Source organism: Raphanus sativus, unplaced genomic scaffold (assembly GCF_000801105.2).
Source record: "Raphanus sativus cultivar WK10039 unplaced genomic scaffold, ASM80110v3 Scaffold1174, whole genome shotgun sequence".
In the NCBI taxonomy this organism is placed as follows: Eukaryota; Viridiplantae; Streptophyta; class Magnoliopsida; order Brassicales; family Brassicaceae; genus Raphanus; species Raphanus sativus.
In genome coordinates this window covers 1-24,471 of record NW_026616487.1, presented here as the reverse complement: position 1 = coordinate 24,471, position 24,471 = coordinate 1, and the positions used below count along the sequence as shown (strand labels likewise).

Below are 24,471 nucleotides of genomic sequence, written 5' to 3'. Positions count from 1 at the left end.
GCCAGCACGGGCGCATAGCCGCCGGCGGCCACGGCCAGCACGGGGGCTAGCCGCCGCGGCGGCTACGGACCAGCACGTGCGTCTCGACGAGGGCTTCGATTTGATATGTTGATCGTTTTCTGGGTCCTCACGGTTTTGAGAGAACGGGTTCTTTGAAGTTTCCCGGCGGCCGAACCAGCACGGGGGCTTAGCCGCCCGCGGCCAGGACCAGCACGGGGGCTAGCCGCCGGCGGCCAGGACCAGCACGTGCGTCTCGACGAGGGCTTCGATTTGATATCTTGATCGTCTCTGGGTCCCTCACGGTTTTAGAGAACGGGCTCTTTGAAGTTTCAAGGCGGATTCCTTGTCGTTCAGCGCCTATCCAAACTTAGATCACTTCCCGTTTCTTCCTTATACTTTCGTATGACAAATAGACTTAGCCGTTGATTTCGAGATAACCGTTTTTGACCCCCAACAGTTAGCCCCCCAGCAATGCAAGATGCGGGAGCGATCTTGCGGGCGGAAGATTATGAGTTGAAAATCGAAATTTTGGCTAAGAGTATTTCATTGCGGAAATCCACATCACCTTTGATTGGCGATCTTGAACGTGACGTCGGGAAGACCGTGAGTTCGTTGCTCAACTTCGACTCGATCTTGCTGGTCTGAAATCCGTGTGCACCCTTGTCCTGCATTCGGAGGGTTCGGAGGACCAGGACCACGCAGTCAAGGATCGCGAAGCCGGCGCATATGAAGACATGCAAGTGGTGGTGCGACCAATGGAGGCGACGGTGAGACCGTTCCTACTTTGGGTGAGTTTTGAGGATGAAGGTGATGCTCCGGGAGCGTCTAGGTTTATCAATCCCTTTAGAGATTTTTATTTTGATTACATTTCGGCCGTTGGTTGGCCATTATGTATGATTTCGGGACTGGCCGTTGGTGGCTTTGAGTCCCTGCCCTTTTTAGGGCGTTGTATTGAACTCGCGGTATGCATTTATAAAATATTTTGCGTTTAGAACTTCTGTTTGTCGAAGTTAGAGGGGCAGGGTGTGAGTTGTCGTCTCATTCCTGCCTCCCGACGATCACCGTATCCGTAGTTTGTACAAAGCGAGATTTTCCTGCGGTTTACGATTTACGCGAAAATTCGTGAAAACGTACAGACTTGAGTGAAGAGACAAGTTTTGGGATCTCGCGTCGTTGATGCTTTGCCTATGAGATGTTAAGATACCAGCAAGGCTGGGTTTAGGGCAAGACCTAGGTTACTCTCAGACTGAGGCTGTGCGATGACAAATCGGCTTTCGTTTTGCCTGTTTGTGATTTTAACCTGATTCGTACCGTTTTAAAATCCGCGAAGTGGTATCGGCTTATATGATTTGTCTGGGCACGAATCGAGCTACTTCCTTTACGAAGTGCTGAACCAAATTTGGATTTTTTGTATAGCGCGCTATGGGATCCTTGTCGGATGTAAAAGAGCCTACCCTTAGGTGGCTTGTCTGTTTAGGACGTTAGAGTTCGTTTGTTGTGATCAGCAACAACGAAATGATGCCGTTTTGAAGGCGTATGAATTTGTTATCGAATAATGTTTATCCGAGCACGAAGCGACGTCTCGCAGTGCTGCGATTTTATTTTTCTCATGCCATAAGAGGATTATGGGCTTTCGCTTATGATTTGATTTATACTTCCTCAAGTGTTAAGGATAGAATCCGAGTAGTCACTTCGGATTGTGATTTTGTCGCTTGGTCCGTATGCTACTTTTAGCGAAGCGATTTTAGGTGTAAGCGATGAGAGACATGTGTCTGGATGTGATAATCGTTTTATGGATACTGGATCCGTTGTCGCAGCCGTTTAGTAGTTGGCGAATTGTGTTGAGGATTAGGACCGAAGGGTCGCGTAAATTTTACCAGGGGGGGGGGGGAAGCGTCTAACTTCACTATGTTTCGTGAAGTGTTGGCCTTCTGAGATTTGTTTTTGTAAGAATGACTCGTATAGCTCTGGGAGCTTTGCTACGAGCATTTCTTTCGTGCCGGGTTTTATGGGGCGTATAGAACTTAATCGATTTGATGATAAGTTTAAGATCTTCCGTCTAACCATTTGGTTGTTAGGATCGAGTTTCGTTATCGTATGATTTCCGATTTTGGGTTATACGACAACTGCTTTCATAATATCCGTTTGACGTTTTAACGACAAATCGTGGATTGTCTTTTTTAGCCGTTACACGGGTTGGAGCGGTGGTCGCTAAGTATTGTGGATCGGCATGGAGGCTGACTTCAGCCGTTTAGCCAAGGAAGTCGTTGGTAAAGGACCAGTCCATGACCCTTTGTGTTACCGTTAAGATCGTGTTTAGTTGACGATTGTCCTTAATGGCGATGTCGAGTGCATGTTCGGGCTTTATGGAAAGACGTAGTTGGCCGAGGGCCGAATAGAGTTCGTCGAGATAGACATGCCAATCATAGTGGAGTTTCCAAGTTATGGGTGATGGCTTTTCGAAACGATTTTCCACTTTAGGTTTCGTTTTTTGGCGAAAGTTGCTTCGGGTTACTCATGAAGTTTTACCGAAGGTTATTTCGTTAATTTTGTAGCTCACCGTCGTGCCATTAGTCTCACGGAAGCGGAAAGAGTATGCCAAGGATGCGCGGCGATCGTTTCTCGGTTTTTCGAGAGATTAGATCGGTTGCGCGTTCTGCCTAAACAGTCAAGGAACAATAAACGAAACTGGAAGAAAATGCCTAAGACTTATCTTGCTAGACTATCCACCTAGGTTCTAAGTTCCCTAAATTTTACGGCAGTTTACAAGACGTTCCCATTCCTTTCCTACGAAAAAATTAAAACTTTGATAAAATTTTCTAAGTCGGACGTACCTTAGTCTCATTAATTACTCAAGATTGCCTCATGTCCGTTCCTCTTTGTCTTCTACCGTTCATCGTCAAAGGTCTTCGAAAGTCCGATACTGAATCGAGAATCGATTTTTGATGAAACATGAAGGAACAGTGCAGAATCATTGCAGAATCGTTGAAGCAAAGGGAGGAGAAGTAGGCGAAACTCGAAGAAGGCTAAGGTGGGTAGACAAGTGAAAACGAATGGCAAGATGTCACTCGAGTGGGGCTTCTTGTTTCGTCAAGCTATAAGCGAACTGGTCAGGTCAAGAAGCTTACGATCTTGTTATACTTTACGAATGATGTTTCGTAAAATATTGTTAAGCTTTTATCTAACGAGAGTTTTTTCACAAAATGTTGTCGAGTTAATTTTACGGAAACTGTTTTGTAAAATGTTGTCGAGTTTAATCATGCAAAAGCTGTCTCGTGAAATATTTTCGAGAATTTATTTTACGAAAGGTGTTCCGTAAAATGTTATCGAATTTTAGCATTAGAAACGCTGATTTTCGTCGGCCTCCATACTTATCGGGAAACTTGACATTAATCTTCGGGAAACTTAGCATTTATCTTGTTACGTAAAGTAAAGAAATGTAAATCGTCGTGTCTATCTCAGATAATCGTAAACGGACTGTCGATCACGTTTGGTCCCTTTCGGGCCGTCTCTCTAGGACTTCCGTTGTTTTCTACGATTTCTTCGGAAGTTCTTCATTCGTTCGTAGAGTTGAGATGAGTGGTGTCTTAAGATAACCATCGCTGTTTCGTACAAAGAATTTAAGATCTTCCTTCCCGTTGATATCTTACGAGTTTCCGAAGTGTTTCCGACGGTCTTAGCTTGGAGAAAGAACCGGAGTTTCGTACGCGGAATCTCAATGATTCGTCCTGCGAGGACTTTGGGAAAGACTCGAAGTACAGATTTCTGACGGCCGGGGCCTGGGACTTGTGTACCAGAGATTGTTGTCCGAAGACCCGAGCCAACACGGGGCTAGCTGCCCGGCGGCCACGGCCAGCACGGACGCTAGCCGCCGGCGGCTACGGCCAGCACGGGGCTAGCCGCCCGGCGGCCACGGCCAGCACGGGTGCTAGCCGCCGGCGGCCACGGCCAGCACGGGGCTAGCCGCCCGGCGGCCACGGCCAGCACGGGCGCTAGCCGCCGGCGGCCACGGCCAGCACGGGGCTAGCCGCCTGGCGGCCACGGCCAGCACGGGCCAGCCGCCTGGCGGCCACGGCCAGCACGGGCGCTAGCCGCCCGGCGTCTACGGCCAAGGCCGGGGTCGGCTGCTCGGTTCCTTCGGTTTACGAGTGTTCGTGTTCGTTATGTTGATGTCGATTCCCGGCATATCTTCCGCAGTCCAAGCGAACGTGTTAAGGTTCTTCTTGAGACACGCGATGAGTTCTGCTTTCAACGGATCGCGGAGATTGGCTCCAATCTCCATGCACCACTCTGGTTAGTCTCGTCGAGGCAGACCGAAATTACCGGTTCGCAAGTGGGCTCACGTTTCCCTTCTAGGACCTCAGCTCTTTGCGATTGCCAGAAGATTTCTGGAGGGTCCTGCGATGCTGGTTCGTGAGTTGCTTGCTTTTTGGTTTAATTTCGGGCTCGGAGTTTTCTGTTTTAACCCAGTGGCCAAGCAGACTTGCGGCGCTGTACGATCTCCTTGTATTGTTTCCACTCCGGAGAGGTTGGAAATTTGAGGCACAGATGGAAAGTCGAGGGATCGCTCGCATGGAATTTAACCACGGAGTCCTGACGATCGCGTTATATGCTGCTGGGCCGTCGACTACCAAAAATTCCACCGTCTTCGTGATGCTCCTGGCTCTGACCGAGAGATCGACCGAGCCGAGGGTCATTGTGATGTTTCCTGAGAGTCCGATTATCGGATTGGGATCGTCCGTGATAGCGTTTAGGTCGATTCCCATCCTCTCGAGGGTGTTTTTTATATATAATATGTCGAGCATCCGGTGTCGACCAATATTCTCGCTACGTCGATGTCCTGGATCGTTAGTCTGATAACGAGGAGTTCGTTGTGAGGTTTGGCTTGACCAGCCGTTGCTCTATCCCCGAATGACACGATGTGCGGACAGGTGATGTGGCCATGCTGTTGTTACCAATCGTAGGTTTTTGAGTAAGAGAATCCGACCTCCCCTCCTTCTAGCGCCAAACTGTGGGAACCGAAATTCGCACTGTCGATTTTGATTAAGTAAAACGGAGGAAAGCTAAGTAAACCTAACTTTCCCTGAAGGTCCGGATTCTCTGCGACAACCAACGACAAGTGATCAAATAAATGCGGAAAGGTTTTATTGAGATTTGGGACTGGACCTTAAGGAAGGCTGCCTACGTACCCCTTTCGAGGATCAAGTCGGACGTAGTTCAGTTGGAAGGGTTTGAACAAGAGATCGAACTGCCTGGCGGAGTTCGTCTAGTACGAGCGTTAGTCATAGAAACGGGCATGTCGAGAATAATGCCTAGGGTTTCTATGTGCGGAACTCTAAGTAAAAGGATTGTTAGATCCTTCCGAGAGAGACATGAGTCTGCGATTAAGATTTGAGACTGGACCTTAAGGAAGGCTGCCTACGTACCCCTTTCGAGGATCAAGTCGGACGTAGTTCAGTTGAAAGATTTGAACAAGAGATCGAACTGCCTGGCGGAGTTCGTCTAGTACGAGCGTTTGTCATAGAAACGGGCGTGTCGAGAATAACGACTAGGGTTTCTATGTGCGGAACTCTGAGTAAAAGAATTGTTAGATTCTTCCGAAGGAACAGAAGTCTGCGGACAAGATGAAGGCAGAACAAGAGGCGGCCAGACGTCTAGGTCATGCCTTGCTAGTCTAACCACCTAAGTTCTAAGTTCCCTCAGTCTAAAATCTCGGATCTGCTTCCCTCTAGGATTTTTGCTCTGCCTTTCTTCCTCTCCCAAAGCTCCTTTATATACTCTTCTTATGACGGTCTATTCTCCTCCTGGGCCGCAAGGCGGGCTTCTTTCCATTTTCGTCGGCTTTCATCAGGAAACTTGACATTTATCTTCGGGAAACTTGACATTTATCCTTCCGGAAATTTAGCATTTATCTTGCTATGCAAAGATAAACGTAAATCGTCGTATCTATCTCAGATAATCGTAAACGGACTGTCCGATCGTGTTTGGTCCCTTTCGGGCCGTTTCCAGGACTTCCGTGGTTTTCTACGATTTCTCCGGAAGTTCTTCATTCGTTCGTAGAGTTGAGACGAGTGGTGTCTTAAGATAACCATCGCTGTTTCGTACGAAGAATTTAAGATCTTCCTTCCTGTCGATATCTTACGAGTTTCCGAAGTTTTCCCGACGGTCCTAGATTGGAGTAAGAACCGGAGTTTCGTATGCGGAATCTCAATGATTCGTCCTGCGAGGACTTGGGAAAGACTCGAAATACAGACTTCCGATGGCCGGGGACTGGGATTCGTGTACGAAAGATTGTTATCCGAAGACCCGAGCCAGCACGGGGCTAGCCGCCCGGCAACCACGGCCAGCACGGGCGCTAGCCGCCGGCGGCCACGGCCAGCACGGGGCTAGCCGCCCGGCGGCCACGGCCAGCACGGGGCCGCCCGGCGGCCACGGCCAGCACGGGCGCTAGCCGCCGGCGGCCACGGCCAGCACGGGGCTAGCCGCCCGGCGGCCACGGCCAGCACGGGCGCTAGCCGCCGGCGGCCACGGCCAGCGCGGGGCTAGCCGCCCGGCGGCCACGGCCAGCACGGGCGCTAGCCGCCGGCGGCCACGGCCAGCACGGGGGCTAGCCGCCCGGCGGCTACGGACCAGCACGTGCGTCTCGACGAGGGCTTCGATTTGATATGTTGATCGTTTTCTGGGTCCTCACGGTTTGAGAGAACGGGTTCTTTGAAGTTTCCCGGCGGCCGAACCAGCACGGGGGCTTAGCCGCCCGGCGGCCAGGACCAGCACGGGGGCTAGCCGCCGGCGGCCAGGACCAGCACGTGCGTCTCGACGAGGGCTTCGATTTGATATCTTGATCGTTCTCTGGGTCCTCACGGTTTGAGAGAACGGGCTCTTTGAAGTTTCAAGGCGGATTCCTTGTCGTTCAGCCTATCCAAACTTAGATCACTTCCCGTTTCTTCCTTATACTTTCGTATGACAAATAGACTTAGCCGTTGATTTCGAGATAACCGTTTTTGACCCCAACAAGCTTCCCCACCAGCTTCCTATACAACTTGGGATCATGAAATGGCTTGCTATCTTCCATCTCCCCCTCTCTTGGAATCTTGTACCCATCCTCCATGGGCATCTTGGCAGTCTTTCCTCCATAAGCACCTGCATCTTTCAAAAGATCAAGTGCATATTTTCTTTGAGATATGAATAAGCCCTCCTTGGACCTGCACAACTCAATCCCAAGAAAATATTTCATCTCTCCCAAGTCTTTATGTCAAAGACAGACTTGAGATAGTCTTTGGTATCTTGTATACCGTTTTTATCAGAACCAGTAATGATAATATCATCAACATATACAAGAATAACAATGATACTCCTGGTGTAACCAGAGTGAAGAGTGTGTGATCCAACTCACACTCCTGAATCCTTTACCATTCAGAGTGGTGCTGAGCTTGTGATACCAAGCCCTTGGTGATTGCTTCAACCCATATATAGCTTTTCTTCAGTCTTAAAACATTTCCTGGTTTTACCATCCCTTCCATTCCTGGTGGTGGTAGCATGTAGACTTCATCCTCTAGCTCCCCCTGAAGAAAGGCATTCTTCACATCCATTTGCCATAGATCCCACTCAAGGTTGACTGCAAGAGGCAGCACTACCTGATAGTATGAAGCTTGGCGACTGGAGCAAATGTATCTATGTAGTCTTCTCCATAGGTTTGTGTAAAGCCCCTTGCTACCAGTCTAGTCTTCCTCCTGTCTACTTTACCATTAGGTAGATACTTTATGGTAAAGATCCACTTGCATGAAACTGCTCTTTTTCCTTTAGGTAACTTGCTTTCATACCAAGTGTCATTTCTTATCATTGCATCAGCCTCTGCATTGACTGAATCTCTCCACTCTTGGATTAGCATAGCTTCTTCATAGCTTCTTGGAACGTAGCTCTCATCCAAGCTCACCATGAAAGCACAATGTTCTTCAGGATACTCGGCAAAGGAGCATACAGCTTGAGAAGGATGCTCCACTGCTTGGGCATTGTAGTACACTCTTGTGTTTACCCAAGAAAGAAGGGTCCTTCCTTACTCTAGTGCTCCTTCTCAAAAGGCACTTCCACTTGCTGTTCAGTCACTTTTTGTTCACTGCCAGCTTCTTCTTGACCTTCATTAGTCTCTTCTTGTTCAGTTTGATCAACCACTTGACCTCTCTCACTATCACCAGCTGGTTCATCATCTGATCTTCTTCCACTTTGAGCAGGATCCGAGCCTTGATCTCCATGACCCTCCAGCTTCAGACTCATGCTCATCTCCCCCCTCATGCTCAAGGTGGAGATATCTTGTTCTTCCCGAGTAGTGTGTTCTTGACTACTCTGATCCTGGGACACTCCAATGCCTAGCCCTCCATAATAATCCTCAAGCTCCTGGCTCTGTCAGATTGCTGAGTTAAATCCTCAAGATCCTTCCAGTTCTCACCCTCATAGTAGCCCTTATCCTCCATGAATTCACATCCCGGGAGATCAACATCCTTCTTGCCTTGGTATCAAAACACTTGTAACCCTTTTGACTTGTAGAGTACCCAATGAACATAGCCTTGGTGCTCTTGGCTTCAAGCTTGTTTCTGGTCTCACTAGGAACTAGCACATAGCACACACACAGCCAAAGATCTCAAGTGTTCCAACACTGGCCGACTCTTGTTTAATACTTCAAATGGGGATTGATCTCCTAGTATCTTGGTTGGTGTCCTGTTGATCAGATAACAAGCAACAATTACAGCATCACTCCAATACCTCTTGGGGACACTGGTGTGAAACATCATGGATCTTGCAACTTCCATAAGGTGCCTATTCTTCCTCTCAGCAACACCATTCTGTTGAGGAGTGTATGGGCAACTAGTTTGATGTAGAATCCCATGCTTGGCTAGGTGATCTTTGAAAGCATTTCCAGTATACTCTCTCTCACCATTATCTGACCTGAAAATCTTTATCTTGGCATTATAATGGTTAGAAACATATGCTTGGAAATTTTTAAAAGCATCTAGCACCCTAATCTTTTGTTTTAATCATTGTTAACCAGGTGTATTTGGATTTTTCATCAATAAAAGTGACAAAAATACTTGTAACTATCCCTAGATAAACAAGGAGCTGTCCACACATCAGAATGAATAAGATCAAAACAATTCTCATAAAGAGTAGATGATCTTTGAAAGACAGTCTTACAATGTTTACCCAAGATACAAGCTTCACAATCTTTATTAAACATGACACCTGGTAACATTAAGCTTAAAGCTCTAGAATGAGGATGGCCTAGCCTAGCATGCCACAATGCATCCTTACTCAAAGAAGAAAGAGAATTAAAAGAAAAACAAGAACTCGGAATTGGACTTAAATCTTCCAGCAAATAGAGATCTCCCTTGGTTGCTCCTTGTCCAATCAACTTATTGCTTTCAATATCCTGAAACTTCACATCGTTAGGACTAAAGATGACATTGCAATGAAGATCAGTGGTGCACTTCTTGACAGATAGAAGGTTTGAAGTGAATTCAGGCATATAAAATGCCTTAGAATCCCTATCAAACAATCTCAACTTGCCAACACCTCTAATGGGAACTTTAATCCCCATTTGCAATCAACACATGACCATGAGCAGGTTCTATATCCTTAATGAGATGATTATCACTAATCATGTGATGAGATGCACCAGAATCAATGATCAAAGGTTTAAACATGTTCTAGCAAGATGAGTCCTAGGCAAGTCAATTTCATTTCTCACATTTCCTATCAATTCTAGCAAGCTATCCGAGACACTTCTAGTTTGATGAACAACATGAGAACTCTTGATCATGTCTAGCAACCTATCAGTCTTACTAGAACTATTATAAGCAGTATAAGAATAACCAAGAGTGTTTCCGAGTGGGTTACCAGACTCTTTGAGTGCCCTGATGAGAGCCTCAATGTCTGACTTCTTGATCACATCATGATCAATGCCCTTGCCTCCACTGTGATGAGATGCCAAGGCCTTTCCTTCACTTTCACCCGCTTGAGCATGTGGGTGTGGTTCCGGATGATCCAGCTCCACTTGCTTCAGCAGAAAGGTGGGCCTTTGCTTCTCTGTCTCGGTTGAACTTGGTAGGCTTCAGGTGAGGATGAAGAATCCAGCACTGATGCTTCTTCTATGACCCTGTCGCTTGCAGTGATCACAACTCCCTCCAAACCTTTCTCCACTTTGTACCCGGCTTTGTTTGCTTGTATCTCCTCAGCTTGATGAGCAATGGTGAGTTCACCCTTTCCCTCCAAACAAGCCAAGTGATCCTTCCTCCTTCTGAAGTTGAGACATAACCTCCTCCATGGATGGCAGCTTCTGTGACCTTAAGATATGCTTGATCACATCCTTGTAGCTCGGATTGAGAGTCATTAGCAAACCAAACACCTGATCTTGTTCCCTCCTTTCCATAAGGGTCTCCCTCATCAGTAGTGTTCGGCCTCAAGCTCTCAAGTTCAGTCCACATTGACTTGAACTTTCCCATGTGTGTAGTAAGCTCCACATCTCCTTGAGCAAGAGTGTTTATGGTTCTCTTTAGCTCAAAGACTCGGCTTAAGTTGGAGATGTCCCAAATGTCTTTTGGAGAGTCTCCCATAAGTGCTTAGGAGTCTCACAGTAGCTGTAACTCTCTAGGATAGGAACCTCAAGAGAAGCTTGAAGAATCGCCAACACCCATGAGGTCCTCTTGAATCCACTTCTTAGCCGCAATAACCGCAAGCTCCTTTGCATCTTCACCTTCCTTGGTTTCTTTGGTCACTGGTTCTGGACCATCATCAGTGATGTGGTTCCAAAGCCCTAACCTCCCCACAGCAGTCTTCACAAGCCGAGACCACAACAAGTAATTTCCACCTCCTTTTAACTGAACTGGAACTGTAACTAGCTTCCACCTTCCATCTTCTCTTGTTCAGACTCGCCACACCACAAAGCTTCAATCTTTGACAGTAAGTAGACTCCACACGCCTCAACAACTCAAGAACAAAGTATCTCAAGCAAGTAGAACAGGTAGAATCAAGAACAAACCGCAAGAACACAAAGAACAGTTTGAAGAGTAGCAAGAACACAAGAGAGACTCGGATGAAATCTCTTAATACCAAAGCCAACCTGGCTCTGATACCATATGATTTTAGAGAATAGAGTAGGTATTAAGAGAATGATAAGAGATTAAGAGAGATAATGAGAGAATCAGAGAGAGAATAGGAGAAAAGAGTTTCTAGATCTAATAGTGCTCAAATAGTATCATGTTTGATCTTAGAGAGAAAGAGGCTCCAAAGTGTTGATTTCATTAAGAGAAGTGATTACAAATATATAGTAGAGAGTAAGAGAGGGTTTTCGACAAGTAAACCACTATTACAAGCATGTGTAGTCAAAAAGAAGAAGCTTAATACTTGGCTGTGAATGCTCACATGCTCATGCACCTTTACAGCCTGTTCCAGCCTGGTTTGTGCGACCATATCACTCCAACGGTCGACTCCTTTCTTCTCTAGGAGTCACTGTGCTAATACTCTTCTTCCTTCAGTGTCACACATCTTCTTTTACTCACTAGATTAACCCCACTCTTAGTTACCACACAGTAACTTTATTTTACTGTGTGGTAACTTTTCTCAAGTTACTTTTCTTCTCATCTTCTCTTCATGATCACAATACTCCTCATCTCTTCTCACCACATTTCAACAGAACCAATATATAAGAAGCTTGATTGGGAACCACTAATCAGTGGAGAATAACCAGGAAGTAGAATAAATCTCATAGGAGTTGTGAGTAAGAAGATATCCCACTTTCTATCCAGATGATTCCAAATTAGCCTGTTCGGACATATGCCATTATCTTCATGATTCTTATCAAACCAGGATGAACCACGATCTAAGAAGCTTTATTTGGAACCACTAATCAGTGGAGAATAACCAGGAAGTTGAATAAATCTTATAAGTGTTGTGAGCAACAAGATATCCCACCTTCTATCAGATGATTACAGATTAGCCTGTTCGGACATATGCCATTATCTTCATGATTCTTATCAAACCAGGATGAACCCACGATCTAAGAAGCTTTATTTGGAACCACTAATCAGTGGAGAATAACCAGGAAGTTGAATAAATCTCATAAGTGTTGTGAGCAACAAGATATCCCACCTTCTATCCAGATGATTACAGATTAGCCTGTTCGGACATATGCCATTATCTTCATGATTCTTATCAAACCAGGATGAACCACGATCTAAGAAGCTTTATTTTGAACCACTAATCAGTGGAGAATAACCAGGAAGTTGAATAAATCTCATAGGAGTTGTGAGTAAGAAGATATCCCACTTTCGATCCAGATGATTCCAGATTAGCCTGTTCGGACATATGCCATTATCTTCATGATTCTTATCAAACCAGGATGAACCACGATCTAAGAAGCTTTATTTTGGAACCACTAATCAGTGGAGAATAACCAGGAAGTTGAATAAATCTCATAGGAGTTGTGAGTAAGAAGATATCCACTTTCTATCCAGATGATTCAGATTAGCCTGTTCGGACATATGGCAATATCTTCATGATTCTTATTAAACCAGGATGAACCAATATATAAGAAGCTTGATTGGGAACCACTAATCAGTGGAGAATAACCAGGAAGTAGAATAAATCTCATAGGAGTTGTGAGTAAGAAGATATCCACTTTCTATCCAGATGATTCCAAAATAGCCTGTTCGGACATATGCCATTATCTTCATGATTCTTATCAAACCAGGATGAACCACGATCTAGAAGCTTTATTTGGAACCACTAATCAGTGGAGAATAACCAGGAAGTTGAATAAATCTTATAAGTGTTGTGAGCAACAAGATATCCCACCTTCTATCCAGATGATTACAGATTAGCCTGTTCGGACATATGCCATTATCTTCATGATTCTTATCAAACCAGGATGAACCACGATCTAAGAAGCTTTATTTGGAACCACTAATCAGTGAAGAATAACCAGGAAGTTGAATAAATCTCATAGGAGTTGTGAGGAAGAAGATATCCCACTTTCTATCCAGATGATTCCAAATTAGCCTGTTCGGACATATGGCAATAGCTTCATGATTCTTATCAAACCAGTATGAACCACGATCTAAGAAGCTTTATTTGGAACCACTAATCAGTGGAGAATAAGCAGGAAGTTGAATAAATCTCATAAGTGTTGTGGGCAACAAGATATCCCACCTTCTATCCAGATGATTACAGATTAGCCTGTTCGGACATAGCCATATCTTCATGATTCTTATCAAACCAGGATGAACAATGATCTAAGAAGCTTTATTTGGAACCACTAATCAGTGGAGAATAACCAGGAAGTAGAATAAAATCTCATAGGAGTTGTGAGTAAGAAGATATCCCCTTTCTATCCAGATGAATTCCAAATTAGCCTGTTCGGACATATGCCATTATCTTCATGATTCTTATCAAACCCAGGATGAACCACGATCTAAGAAGCTTTATTTGGAACCACTAATCAGTGGAGAATAACCAGGAAGTTGAATAAATCTTATAAGTGTTGTGAGCAACAAGATATCCCACCTTCTATCCAGATGATTACAGATTAGCCTGTTCGGACATATGCCATTATCTTCATGATTCTTATCAAACCAGGATGAACCACGATCTAAGAAGCTTTATTTGGAACCACTAATCAGTGAAGAATAACCAGGAAGTTGAATAAATCTCATAGGAGTTGTGAGGAAGAAGATATCCACTTTCTATCCAGATGATTCCAAATTAGCCTGTTCGGACATATGGCAATAGCTTCATGATTCTTATCAAACCAGTATGAACCACGATCTAAGAAGCTTTATTTGGAACCAATAATCAGTGGAGAATAAGCAGGAAGTTGAATAAATCTCATAAGTGTTGTGGGCAACAAGATATCCCACCTTCTATCCAGATGATTACAGATTAGCCTGTTCGGACATATGCCATTATGTTCATGATTCTTATCAATTCCAGGATAAACCACAATCTAAGAAGCTATATTTGGAACCACTAATCAGTGGAGAATAACCAGGAAGTTGAATAAATCTCATAGGAGTTGTGAGTAAGAAGATATCCCACTTTCTTCCCAGATGATTCCTGACAAGATCCTAGGAAGGCTCTGGAACAGATGGGATAATCCTTTGCAGAAACGAATCAAGAGACTCGAGTTTCTAAAAAGGCAGTGGATCGAATGGTGACACAAGAGGGATGGATGATCTCTTGATACTCCTAGATATCTAATCCGGATATGACACACCGAAGAAGAGATCCTTGGGCTCTGGATATTACACACCAGAAGTTGGATATTACACACCAACACTCAATCTACTCGACAAGCAAGAAGAAAAGAGAAAACAAAGGTTTTTGATAAAAAGATGGATGATGATACAAGGGGGCCACGACCACCTTATAAAGGAGAGGCCTTGTACATGCACAAGGTCTCGAAACTAGAAAAAATAAATAAAGGGAACATGCTCCCTTGGAGACTAAACAAAGACCAAGTTTAAATGTTTTCGAAAACAAAAGAAAATAACATAAAAACTTAGATATAAAAATAACATAAGGTCTTCATGTGGACAGACCAAGATCAATCATCTAGGAGATAGGAGAAGTAGACTTGTGGCCTCGTTAAAAACCTTCCTTTGGAAAACCCAGTGGGACAAAACCAAAGGTTAGGAAAAGAGCACACACAAGCTACTTGCCTAGATGTTGATCAGCTTGAAGGTGGAGTAGCTTGAATGATGGTTAAGGTGTCTTGGATGATCAAGCTTCAGCCAAGAAAATTGTATTCTTCTTGTTTCCAAGCAATCTTCGATGTTGCATCCTCAGCTAGCTCTTCATGATCAGGCTCATGATTCCATTTCCTTGTGCTATCCAGAATCATATCATCCCCTCCCTCTTGAAATAGATTTGTCCTCAAATCTGTTTTACCTGATACATCAAAACAGAGCAAGTTAGCACATGGAAATTTATCAAAGAGTAATAACCTTATCCCAAATTTGTCTCTGCTCGGTCTTGGCTTGTCTGCTGCATCTGGAGGTGCTACTTTAATGAGGATAAAGCCATGGACGTCTGGGTATTTCTCCTGATCCAGATCAGTTGGTTTGAACCGCTTGTCTTCCTCATGCTTGTTCTTTCTCCTTGATTGCTTCCAAGCTTCCTTATAATCTGCACATAGCTCTTTTGACAAAAACAAGTGCATCATATCTGTGTAATCAATAATAAAAGAATTACTGAAAATATGATCACTTACCTTAGCATGCTCACCTGGTCGCCATAGATAGGATTGAGATGTTCTAAACTCAGAAAAGTTCAAACAAAGCACACACAGAATAACCCGACTTGTAGAACCCATAACTCTTTTACCTGAGAAGCTTTGGACATGATTCCAATTCGACGTGAGACCCTGATGAGTTAAGTTTCCATGGCAGTCGAGTTTGCTGATTAATTCTTTGTGGTTGTTTAGATATGATCCTTGGACTGCTCCTATGTCAAATCTGGCGGCTATACAGCTTTCAAAGTTTTCTTGTTGCATCTCCAACTTAGCCAAGGACTCATCACTGGTACTCTGATCCTTATAGACCCTCTTTTCACATGTACCTTTCTCAGCTTCTTTTGGACAAGTCAAGTGGGTTATCATGTCAAAGAAACTATTGTAGACAAGAATATCTCCAAAACACAAAACAGTGTGATTCCTCCATCTATTATGCATATCAAAGAAAATATTACAGACCCAAATATCATCAAGGATCAAGTTCACACATTTAGAATCAATGATCTCTAGTTTCAATTGTGCAGCAGGTTTATCAAAGAAAGTGTTATACACTAGAATATCATCAAAGAACAATCCCACACGTTTAGAAACATTTTCAGCACACAAACAGTCAAGTTCAAACTCAGAGATATTAGCAGACTTCAAAATTTTGAATCTAATATCAGATTGATGCAATTTCGGTTCCTGAAACTTCCTAGGTTCTTTCAAGAGACAAGTAGATGCAAGAAAATCATCAGTGAGCAGATCATGCCTAGGAAAGTTCTCAACAAAACTCTTATCTTCAGTTCTAGCAAATAAATCATAAGGCTTAAAACAGAAATCAGATTGTTTCAAATCAGGCTCAAAAACCTTTTCATAGTGATCAAAACTTTTGCTATGCTTCATAAAATGATCAAGACTCAAAACATGACCAGAAAGATGGTTATTATCAGTTTGAAAACGTTTTTGATCAAAGAGGTTTTCTGGTTTAAGTTCCTTAAAAGATTTAGACATGTTATCAAAAACAGATTTTGAAACACAAAAATCTTTTATTTTGTCAAGACCAAAACGTTTTATATCTTCAGTGCTCACTTTAACAAACATTTCAGGAACAGAGACAACCATATTAACCTTCTTACAGTGCTCTTGCAGGTCATAAGACAAGGATTCAGGAGATGTTTCAGACTGCAAGATGTTCAGCTGTTCCAACTCTTCTCCTTGTGTTGCTTGTTCTTGTTGAAATGTGGTGAGTAGAGATGAGAAGCATTGTGATTATGAAGAGGAGAGAAGAAGAAAATATACTTGAGAAAAGTTACCATGCAGTAAAAATAAAGTTACTGCATGGTAAATGGGTTTGAGGTAAAACCAGTGAGGAAAGCAATGTGTGAAACACTAAAGGAAGAAGAGGCTGAGCACAGTGATCTAACCAAGAGGGAAGAGTCGACCGTTTGAAGATAATGTTGCTTTAGCCAGTCCATGACAGGCTGTAAAGTGAGCCTTGGCGTGTGAGCATTCTCAGCCAAGTATGGATCACCTTGCCATTGACTTCACATGCTTGTAATAGTTTAGTGTTTGCGCAAACCTTTCTTAACCTCTTGTATATATTTGAAACTCCTCTCATTAATCACAATATATACATTTTGAGTCTCTTTCTCTCTTTGCAATGTTACTATTACATCTCTCTCTCTCGGGTTACTATTGAATCTGAGAATACAAACTCTCTCAAATCTCTCTTAATCTCTTCTGTTCTCATCTAATCTTACACTAATCTCTCAATACACTTTATATTCTCTAAAATCTCAGTTCTGGTTCTTTCTCTGCTGAGTCTTCTTTTGCAACCTGTGACACTGAAACAATTCTACTCGGTTGCACCGGTTCAAGACAAGTTAGTTCATCAAAGGAATTATTAAAATTAAATTCAGCAAGCTAGTTACAGTTCCGGTTCAACTCAAGGGAGGTTCAAACTATCTCTTGTGGTCTAGGTTGGTGAAAACCGCCATTGGAAGGCTAGGGCTATGGAGTCACATCACTGATGATGAACCCGAGCCAGTGGCAAAACAAACTGAAGAAGATGGGAAGGTAAAAGCTCTCACGGATGCTGAGGAGAAGAAGAAGTGGATCCAGGAGGACTTGATGGTGCTTTCCGTGCTGCAAGGATCTCTAGAGATACCCCTACTTGAAGCCTACAGCTACTGTGAGACTCCCAAACATCTATGGGACACTCTCATGAAGACTTTTGGGAATGTTTCCAACATAAGCCGCGTGTTTGAGTTGAAGAGAGCCATTAACTCCATGAAGCAAGATGGAGGGGAACTCACCAAACACATGGGAAAGTTTGGATCCTTATGGTCCGAGCTTGAAAGCTTGAGACCCAACACCACTGACATGTCGGCTCTCATGGAGAGAAGAGAACAAGATCAGGTGTTTGGGCTATTGATGACACTTGATCCTTGCTACAAAGATGTCATTAAGCATATCTTAAGGTCGCCTACTCTCCCAAGCATGGAGGAAGTGTGTGCACAACTTCAGAAAGAGGAGGGATCTCTTGGTCTCTTTGGAGGAAAGGGTGATCTTACCATGGCTCATCAGGCCGAGGAGATGCAAGCAAACAAGGCTGCATATAATGGCAAGAAGTATGAGAAGTATGAAGGGAACTGTGAGCATTGCAAGAAGTCGGGTCACAAGAAGAATCAGTGTTGGTTACTCCACCCCCACCTGAAGCCAAGCAAGTTCAACAAGGATAGAGTAGCCAAGGCAAACCTTTCTACTGAAGCATCTGGTGCTAGTTCATCCGGGGCTGGTCCAACTGTGAATGTGGGTGAAAGTGAAGGAAGAGCTATGGCTTCTCATCAGCTAAGTGGCAAGGGATTGGACCAGGAGTTGATCACTAAGGCTGACATTGCATCACTCATCCGAGCCCTCAAGGAGTCTGGTAACAAAAATAACCATACTCTTGGTTACTCTTATGCTGCTCATACATTGCCTATTACTATGCCTGATGTCTCTGATAAGATATTAGGACTGCTAGGAAGCATCATGAAAGGAAATGAATCATCTAGGACTAATGTTGCTAGTAATGTGCATAAACCATTGATCATTGATTCTGGTGCATCTCATCACATGATTAGTGATGTTAAGTTGATAAAAGACATTGAACCTGCTCATGGCCATGTTATGATTGCCAATGGTGATCGGATCCCTATTAGAGGCATTGGTAAACTGAAATTGTTTAGTAAGGATTCTAAAGCATTTTTCATGCCTGAGTTCACTTCAAATCTTTTATCTGTGAAAAGATGCACTAATGATCTTCAATGCAATGTTATCTTTAGTCCTAATGATGTGAAGTTTCAGGATATTAAAAGCAGTAAGTTGATTGGGCAAGGAGCTACCAAAGGAGACCTTTATATGCTGGAAGACCTTGATCCCATTTCTAGTTCTTTTGTTTCTTTTAATTCTGTTTCTTCCCTCAGTAAGGATGCATTGTGGCATGCTAGACTAGGTCATCCTCATGATAGGGCTTTAAGCATTATGTTACCAGGTGTCATGTTTAAGAATAAGGAGTGTGAGGCATGTATTTTGGGTAAACATTGTAAGACTGTGTTTCAAAGATCTTCTACTATCTATGAAAGTTGTTTTGATTTGATTCACTCTGATGTTTGGACTGCTCCTTGTTATTCTCGTGATGGTTATAGATATTATGTCACCTTCATTGATGAAAAATCCAAATACACCTGGTTAACACTCATTAAATCAAAGGATAGGGTTCTTGATGCTTTTAAAAATTTTCAAAGCTATGTAACTAACCATTATCATGCCAAGATTAAGATTTTCAGGTCTGATAATGGTGGAGAGTATACAAGCCATGCATTTCGAGATCACCTAGCTCATCATGGGATATTACACCAAACTAGCTGCCCTTATACACCACAACAGAATGGTGTAGCTGAAAGGAAGAACAGGCACCTCATGGAGGTGGCTCGGTCACTAATGTTCCACAAGAGTGTTCCAAAGAGGTATTGGAGTGATGCTGTTATATCTGCTTGTTATCTGATCAACAGGATGCCAACCAGAATACTTCAAGATCAATCTCCTTTTGAGGTTCTCAACAAGAGTAAACCAAGCCTGGATCATCTGAGGACATTTGGGTGTGTGTGCTATGTATTGGTACCCGGGGAGCTAAGAAACAAACTAGAACATAGGAGCACCAAGGCTATGCTTATTGGTTACTCAACTAGTCAGAAAGGATACAAATGCTTTGATCCTGATGCTAGAAGAGTCTTGGTGTCTCGGGATGTCAAGTTTATGGAGGAGCAAGGGTATTATGATGGGAAGAATTGGGAAGAACTAGAGGATCTATCCCAACCATCAGACAGAGCTGCTAGCTTGAGACACATTTTTGAGGGTCTTGGCATTGGAGTATCCCAGGATCAGAGTAGGCAACAAGAACCTACACCAGTTACTGCTGAAGAACCATCCCACTTTGATCATGAGGGGGGAAGTGAATCAGAAGCAAGAAGTCAAGAAGATCAAGGCATTGGTGCTGAAGGTCTAGAAGAACAAAGCTCTGATTCTCCTGACCAAAGTGGAGAGGATTCAGCAAGAAGAGATCAGGAAGCTGGAGAACCAGTTCAGATACAAGAAGAAGAAGCTAGTGAGGAACAAGTAGCAGTTCCTTTGAGAAGAAGCACACGGGTGAGAAGAGATGCTTCCAACTGGGTAAACACAAGAGTGTACTACAATGCCCAGGCTGTGGAGCATCCCTCTCAAGCTGTGTGTTCTTTTGCTGAGTTCCCGGAAGAACATTGTGCCTTTCAAGTAAGCTTAGATGAGAGCTATGTGCCAAGAAGCTATGAAGAAGCAATGTTGATTCAAGAGTGGAGGGATTCAGTCAATGCTGAGGCAGATGCCATGATCAAGAATGATACATGGTATGAAAGCAAGTTACCTAAAGGGAAGAGGGCAGTATCATGCAAATGGATCTTTACCATAAAGTATCTACCTAATGGTAAGATAGATAGGAGGAAGACTAGACTGGTGGCAAGAGGTTTTACACAAACCTATGGTGAGGATTACATAGACACATTTGCTCCAGTCGCCAAGCTTCATACTATCAGAGTAGTGCTATCACTTGCTGTCAATCTTGAGTGGGATCTATGGCAAATGGATGTGAAGAATGCCTTTCTTCAGGGGGAGCTTGAAGATGAAGTCTACATGTTACCACCACCAGGAATGGAAGGGATGGTAAAACCAGGAAATGTGTTAAGACTGAAGAAAGCTATCTATGGGTTGAAGCAATCACCAAGGGCTTGGTATCACAAGCTCAGCACCACTCTGAATGGTAAAGGATTCAGAAAGTGTGAGTTGGATCACACACTCTTCACCTTGGTTACACCAGGAGGTATCATTGTTATTCTTGTATATGTTGATGATATTATCATCACTGGTTCTGATAAAACAGGTATACAAGAAACCAAGGAGCATCTCAAGTCTGTCTTTGACATAAAAGACTTGGGAGAGATGAAATATTTTCTTGGGATTGAGTTATGCAGGTCTAAGGAAGGATTATTCATATCTCAAAGAAAATATGCACTTGATCTTTTGAAAGATGCAGGTGCTTATGGAGGAAAGACAGCAAAGATGCCCATGGAAGATGGGTACAAGATTCCAAGAGAGGGGGAGATGGAAGATAGCAAGCCATTTCATGATCCCAAGTTGTATAGGAAGCTTATGGGGAAGCTGATCTACCTTACTATCACTCGGCCAGACATATGCTTTGCAGTGAATCAAGTCAGCCAGCATATGCAACAACCAAAGGAGCACCATTGGAGAATGGTGGAGAGAGTGCTCATGTATCTCAATGGAACTCAAGGGTTAGGAGTATGGATGGGATGCAACAAGAGTACTGAAGTAGTTGGTTATTGTGATGCTGATTGGGCTGGTGATAGGAATGATAGGAAGTCTACAACTGGGTATTGTACCTTCATTGGAGGAAACATGGTTACTTGGAAGAGCAAGAAGCAGAAGGTGGTCTCATGTTCGAGTGCTGAAGCCGAGTATAGAGCTATGCTGAAACTTACCAATGAGTTGGTATGGATCAAAGGGATTCTGAAGCACTTGGAGATTGAGCAAGCAACTCCAATGACCATGCATTGTGACAATCAAGCCGCCATACACATTGCTACTAACTCTGTGTTCCATGAAAGGACAAAACACATTGAGGTTGATTGTCACAAGGTAAGGCAGATGATAGTCTTGGGAGTGATCTTGCCATGTTACACTAGAAGTGAAGATCAGTTGGCAGATGTATTCACCAAGGCAGCAAGACAAAAGACAATGGAGTCCATACACATCAGGTTAGGACTCATTGATCTTACACCCATTCACTAGTCCCCTGATCATGAGGTCTTTACTCTTTTTCCCTCATCAAAGGTTTGTCCCAATGGGTTTTCTTTGATGAGGTTTTTAATGAGGAAGATCTCATGGTCCTTCCAAGCTCGACTTGTTCCACATGGTCTAGCTTGAGGGGGAGTGTTGAAATGTGGTGAGTAGAGATGAGAAGCATTGTGATTATGAAGAGGAGAGAAGAAGAAAATATACTTGAGAAAAGTTACCATGCAGTAAAAATAAAGTTACTGCATGGTAAATGGGTTTGAGGTAAAACCAGTGAGGAAAGCAATGTGTGAAACACTAAAGGAAGAAGAGGCTGAGCACAGTGATCTAACCAAGAGGGAAGAGTCGACCTTTTGAAGATAATGTTGCTTTAGCCAGTCCATGACAGGCTGTAAAGTGAGCCTTGGCGTGTGAGCATTCTCAGCCAAGTATGGATCACCTTGCCATTGACTTCACATGCTTGTAATAGTTTAGTGTTTGCGCAAACCTTTCTTAACCTCTTGTATATATTTGAAACTCCTCTCATTAATCACAATATATACATTTTGAGTCTCTTTCTCTCTTTGCAATGTTACTATTACATCTCTCTCTCTCGGGTTACTATTGAATCTGAGAATACAAACTCTCTCAAATCTCTCTTAATCTCTTCTGTTCTCATCTAATCTTACACTAATCTCTCAATACACTTTATATTCTCTAAAATCTCAGTTCTGGTTCTTTCTCTGCTGAGTCTTCTTTTGCAACCTGTGACACTGAAACAATTCTACTCGGTTGCACCGGTTCAAGACAAGTTAGTTCATCAAAGGAATTATTAAAATTAAATTCAGACTGAGATAAGAACAGAGAAAACTCTTGTCCTTTTTCAAACTTTCCTTTTACCAAAGATGTTTCGGTTTGAGCTTCTTGAAATGGGGCAGCTGAGTCTGATTCTGCATCATTGAGTTCTGAGACAGTAGTAACTGGTTCTTGATTCTTTGGGAGCTTCTTCAGCTTGTCTAAGGGCTTGATGGTCTTAAGAATCTCCTTAACAAGGCTGCTGATTTCTTTCTCATAATCAGCCATCTTGGTTTCTTCTTTTCTTGTTCTTTTCTGCCTTTGAAGTACTTCTTTGTAGTACTGTCTTGGAACATACTCTCTACGCATCAAAGAGCTCAGCTTAAGCCATGTTTCCACTGGTTCTTTTCCATCAAGTCTTCTGGACTTTCTCAATTTATTCCACCAGCTTGAAGCATAACCATAAAACTCATCAGTAGCCAGTTGCACCTTCTTTCTTTCAGCATAGTTTTGACTACTGAAAATCAACTCCAGCTTCTCTTCCCACTCCACATATATAGCAGGATCAGCATCACCATAGAAAGGAGGAATTTTCAGCTTTTGATCAGCAAAATTATCTCTGTGATTGCTTCTGCCTTCATACCCACGTCTCTGTCTCCTCTCACTGCTTCTAGACTCAAGATTGGGACCAGTAGCTTGTTGAAGTGCCTGTCTAAACTCCTGTCGAAATTTATCAAGGCTGGGCTTCATGTTTTGCTGCAGTTGAGCATTCATAGCCTTCAGTAAGAGCTTTTCATCTGTAGTGAGTTGTCCTTTCTGATCTCCTGCCATGGTACCTGAAACACAAGAGAGAACAAAGCCAGTAAGCAGTTCACACAAATGAGAACAAAGAATTTCAGAACAGATCAAACAAAAACGAAATTGAACTCTTATCAGATCAGATTCAAATTGATTACTTTCTCAGAAGAGTCTAAACACATAAATCAGATCAAAGAACCTTGATTTAAGAGATTTCGATTTTAATATCACAGATCTGATCAAACTAATCAAGAATATGAACAGATCTAACAGATTTAACACAAGAAAACACAGATCTGAATTTTTATTTTTTTTTCTGCAAAATACATGAACAGTGAAAACGAAAATCAGATTGAAAGATGAACACTTCCCTTCCAGAGATGCTCTGATACCACTTGACAAGATCCTAGGAAGGCTCTGGAACAGATGGGATAATCCTTTGCAGAAACGAATCAAGAGACTCGAGTTTCTAAAAAGGCAGTGGATCGAATGGTGACACAAGAGGGATGGATGATCTCTTGATACTCCTAGATATCTAATCCGGATATGACACACCGAAGAAGAGATCCTTGGGCTCTGGATATTACACACCAGAAGTTGGATATTACACACCAACACTCAATCTACTCGACAAGCAAGAAGAAAAGAGAAAACAAAGGTTTTTGATAAAAAGATGGATGATGATACAAGGGGGCCACGACCACCTTATAAAGGAGAGGCCTTGTACATGCACAAGGTCTCGAAACTAGAAAAAATAAATAAAGGGAACATGCTCCCTTGGAGACTAAACAAAGACCAAGTTTAAATGTTTTCGAAAACTAAAGAAAATAACATAAAAACTTAGATATAAAAATAACATAAGGTCTTCATGTGGACAGACCAAGATCAATCATCTAGGAGATCGGAGAAGTAGACTTGTGGCCTCGTTAAAAACCTTCCATTGGAAAACCCAGTGGGACAAAACCAAAGGTTAGGAAAAGAGCACACACAAGCTACTTGCCTAGATGTTGATCAGCTTGAAGGTGGAGTAGCTTGAATGATGGTTAAGGTGTCTTGGATGATCAAGCTTCAGCCAAGAAAATTGTATTCTTCTTGTTTCCAAGCAATCTTCGATGTTGCATCCTCAGCTACAAGCTCTTCATGATCAGGCTCATGATTCCATTTCCTTGTGCTATCCAGAATCATATCAATTCCAGATTAGCCTGTTCGGACATATGGCAATATCTTCATGCTTCTTATCAAACCAGGATGAA

The 24,471-nt window shown here is 43.1% G+C and overlaps 2 protein-coding genes across 2 annotated transcripts; both read right to left on the bottom strand.

The window, feature by feature from the left end:
• Positions 1 to 14,475: 14,475 nt before the first annotated feature.
• LOC130503845 (uncharacterized) lies at positions 14,476 to 17,172 on the bottom strand. Its single transcript, XM_056998408.1, has 2 exons — positions 17,064 to 17,172; positions 14,476 to 16,490 (listed from the first exon to the last, which is right to left on the bottom strand). The coding sequence occupies exon 2, from the start codon at positions 16,379 to 16,381 to the stop codon at positions 14,774 to 14,776; it is 1,608 nt and encodes a 535-aa protein (XP_056854388.1). The 5' UTR covers positions 16,382 to 16,490; positions 17,064 to 17,172; the 3' UTR covers positions 14,476 to 14,773.
• A 5,170-nt stretch (positions 17,173 to 22,342) lies between these two features.
• LOC130503846 (uncharacterized) lies at positions 22,343 to 23,853 on the bottom strand. The gene is made up of 2 exons (XM_056998409.1): positions 23,377 to 23,853; positions 22,343 to 23,256 (listed from the first exon to the last, which is right to left on the bottom strand). The coding sequence occupies exon 2, from the start codon at positions 23,249 to 23,251 to the stop codon at positions 22,343 to 22,345; it is 909 nt and encodes a 302-aa protein (XP_056854389.1). The 5' UTR covers positions 23,252 to 23,256; positions 23,377 to 23,853.
• Between the last annotated feature and the right edge of the window lie 618 nt (positions 23,854 to 24,471).

Coding starts and splice junctions, on each gene's coding strand:
- LOC130503845 (XM_056998408.1), bottom strand. CDS start 16,381: ATGGTTGTCTCTGTTCCTGAAATGTTTGTTAAAGTGAGCACTGAAGAT.
- LOC130503846 (XM_056998409.1), bottom strand. CDS start 23,251: ATGGCAGGAGATCAGAAAGGACAACTCACTACAGATGAAAAGCTCTTA.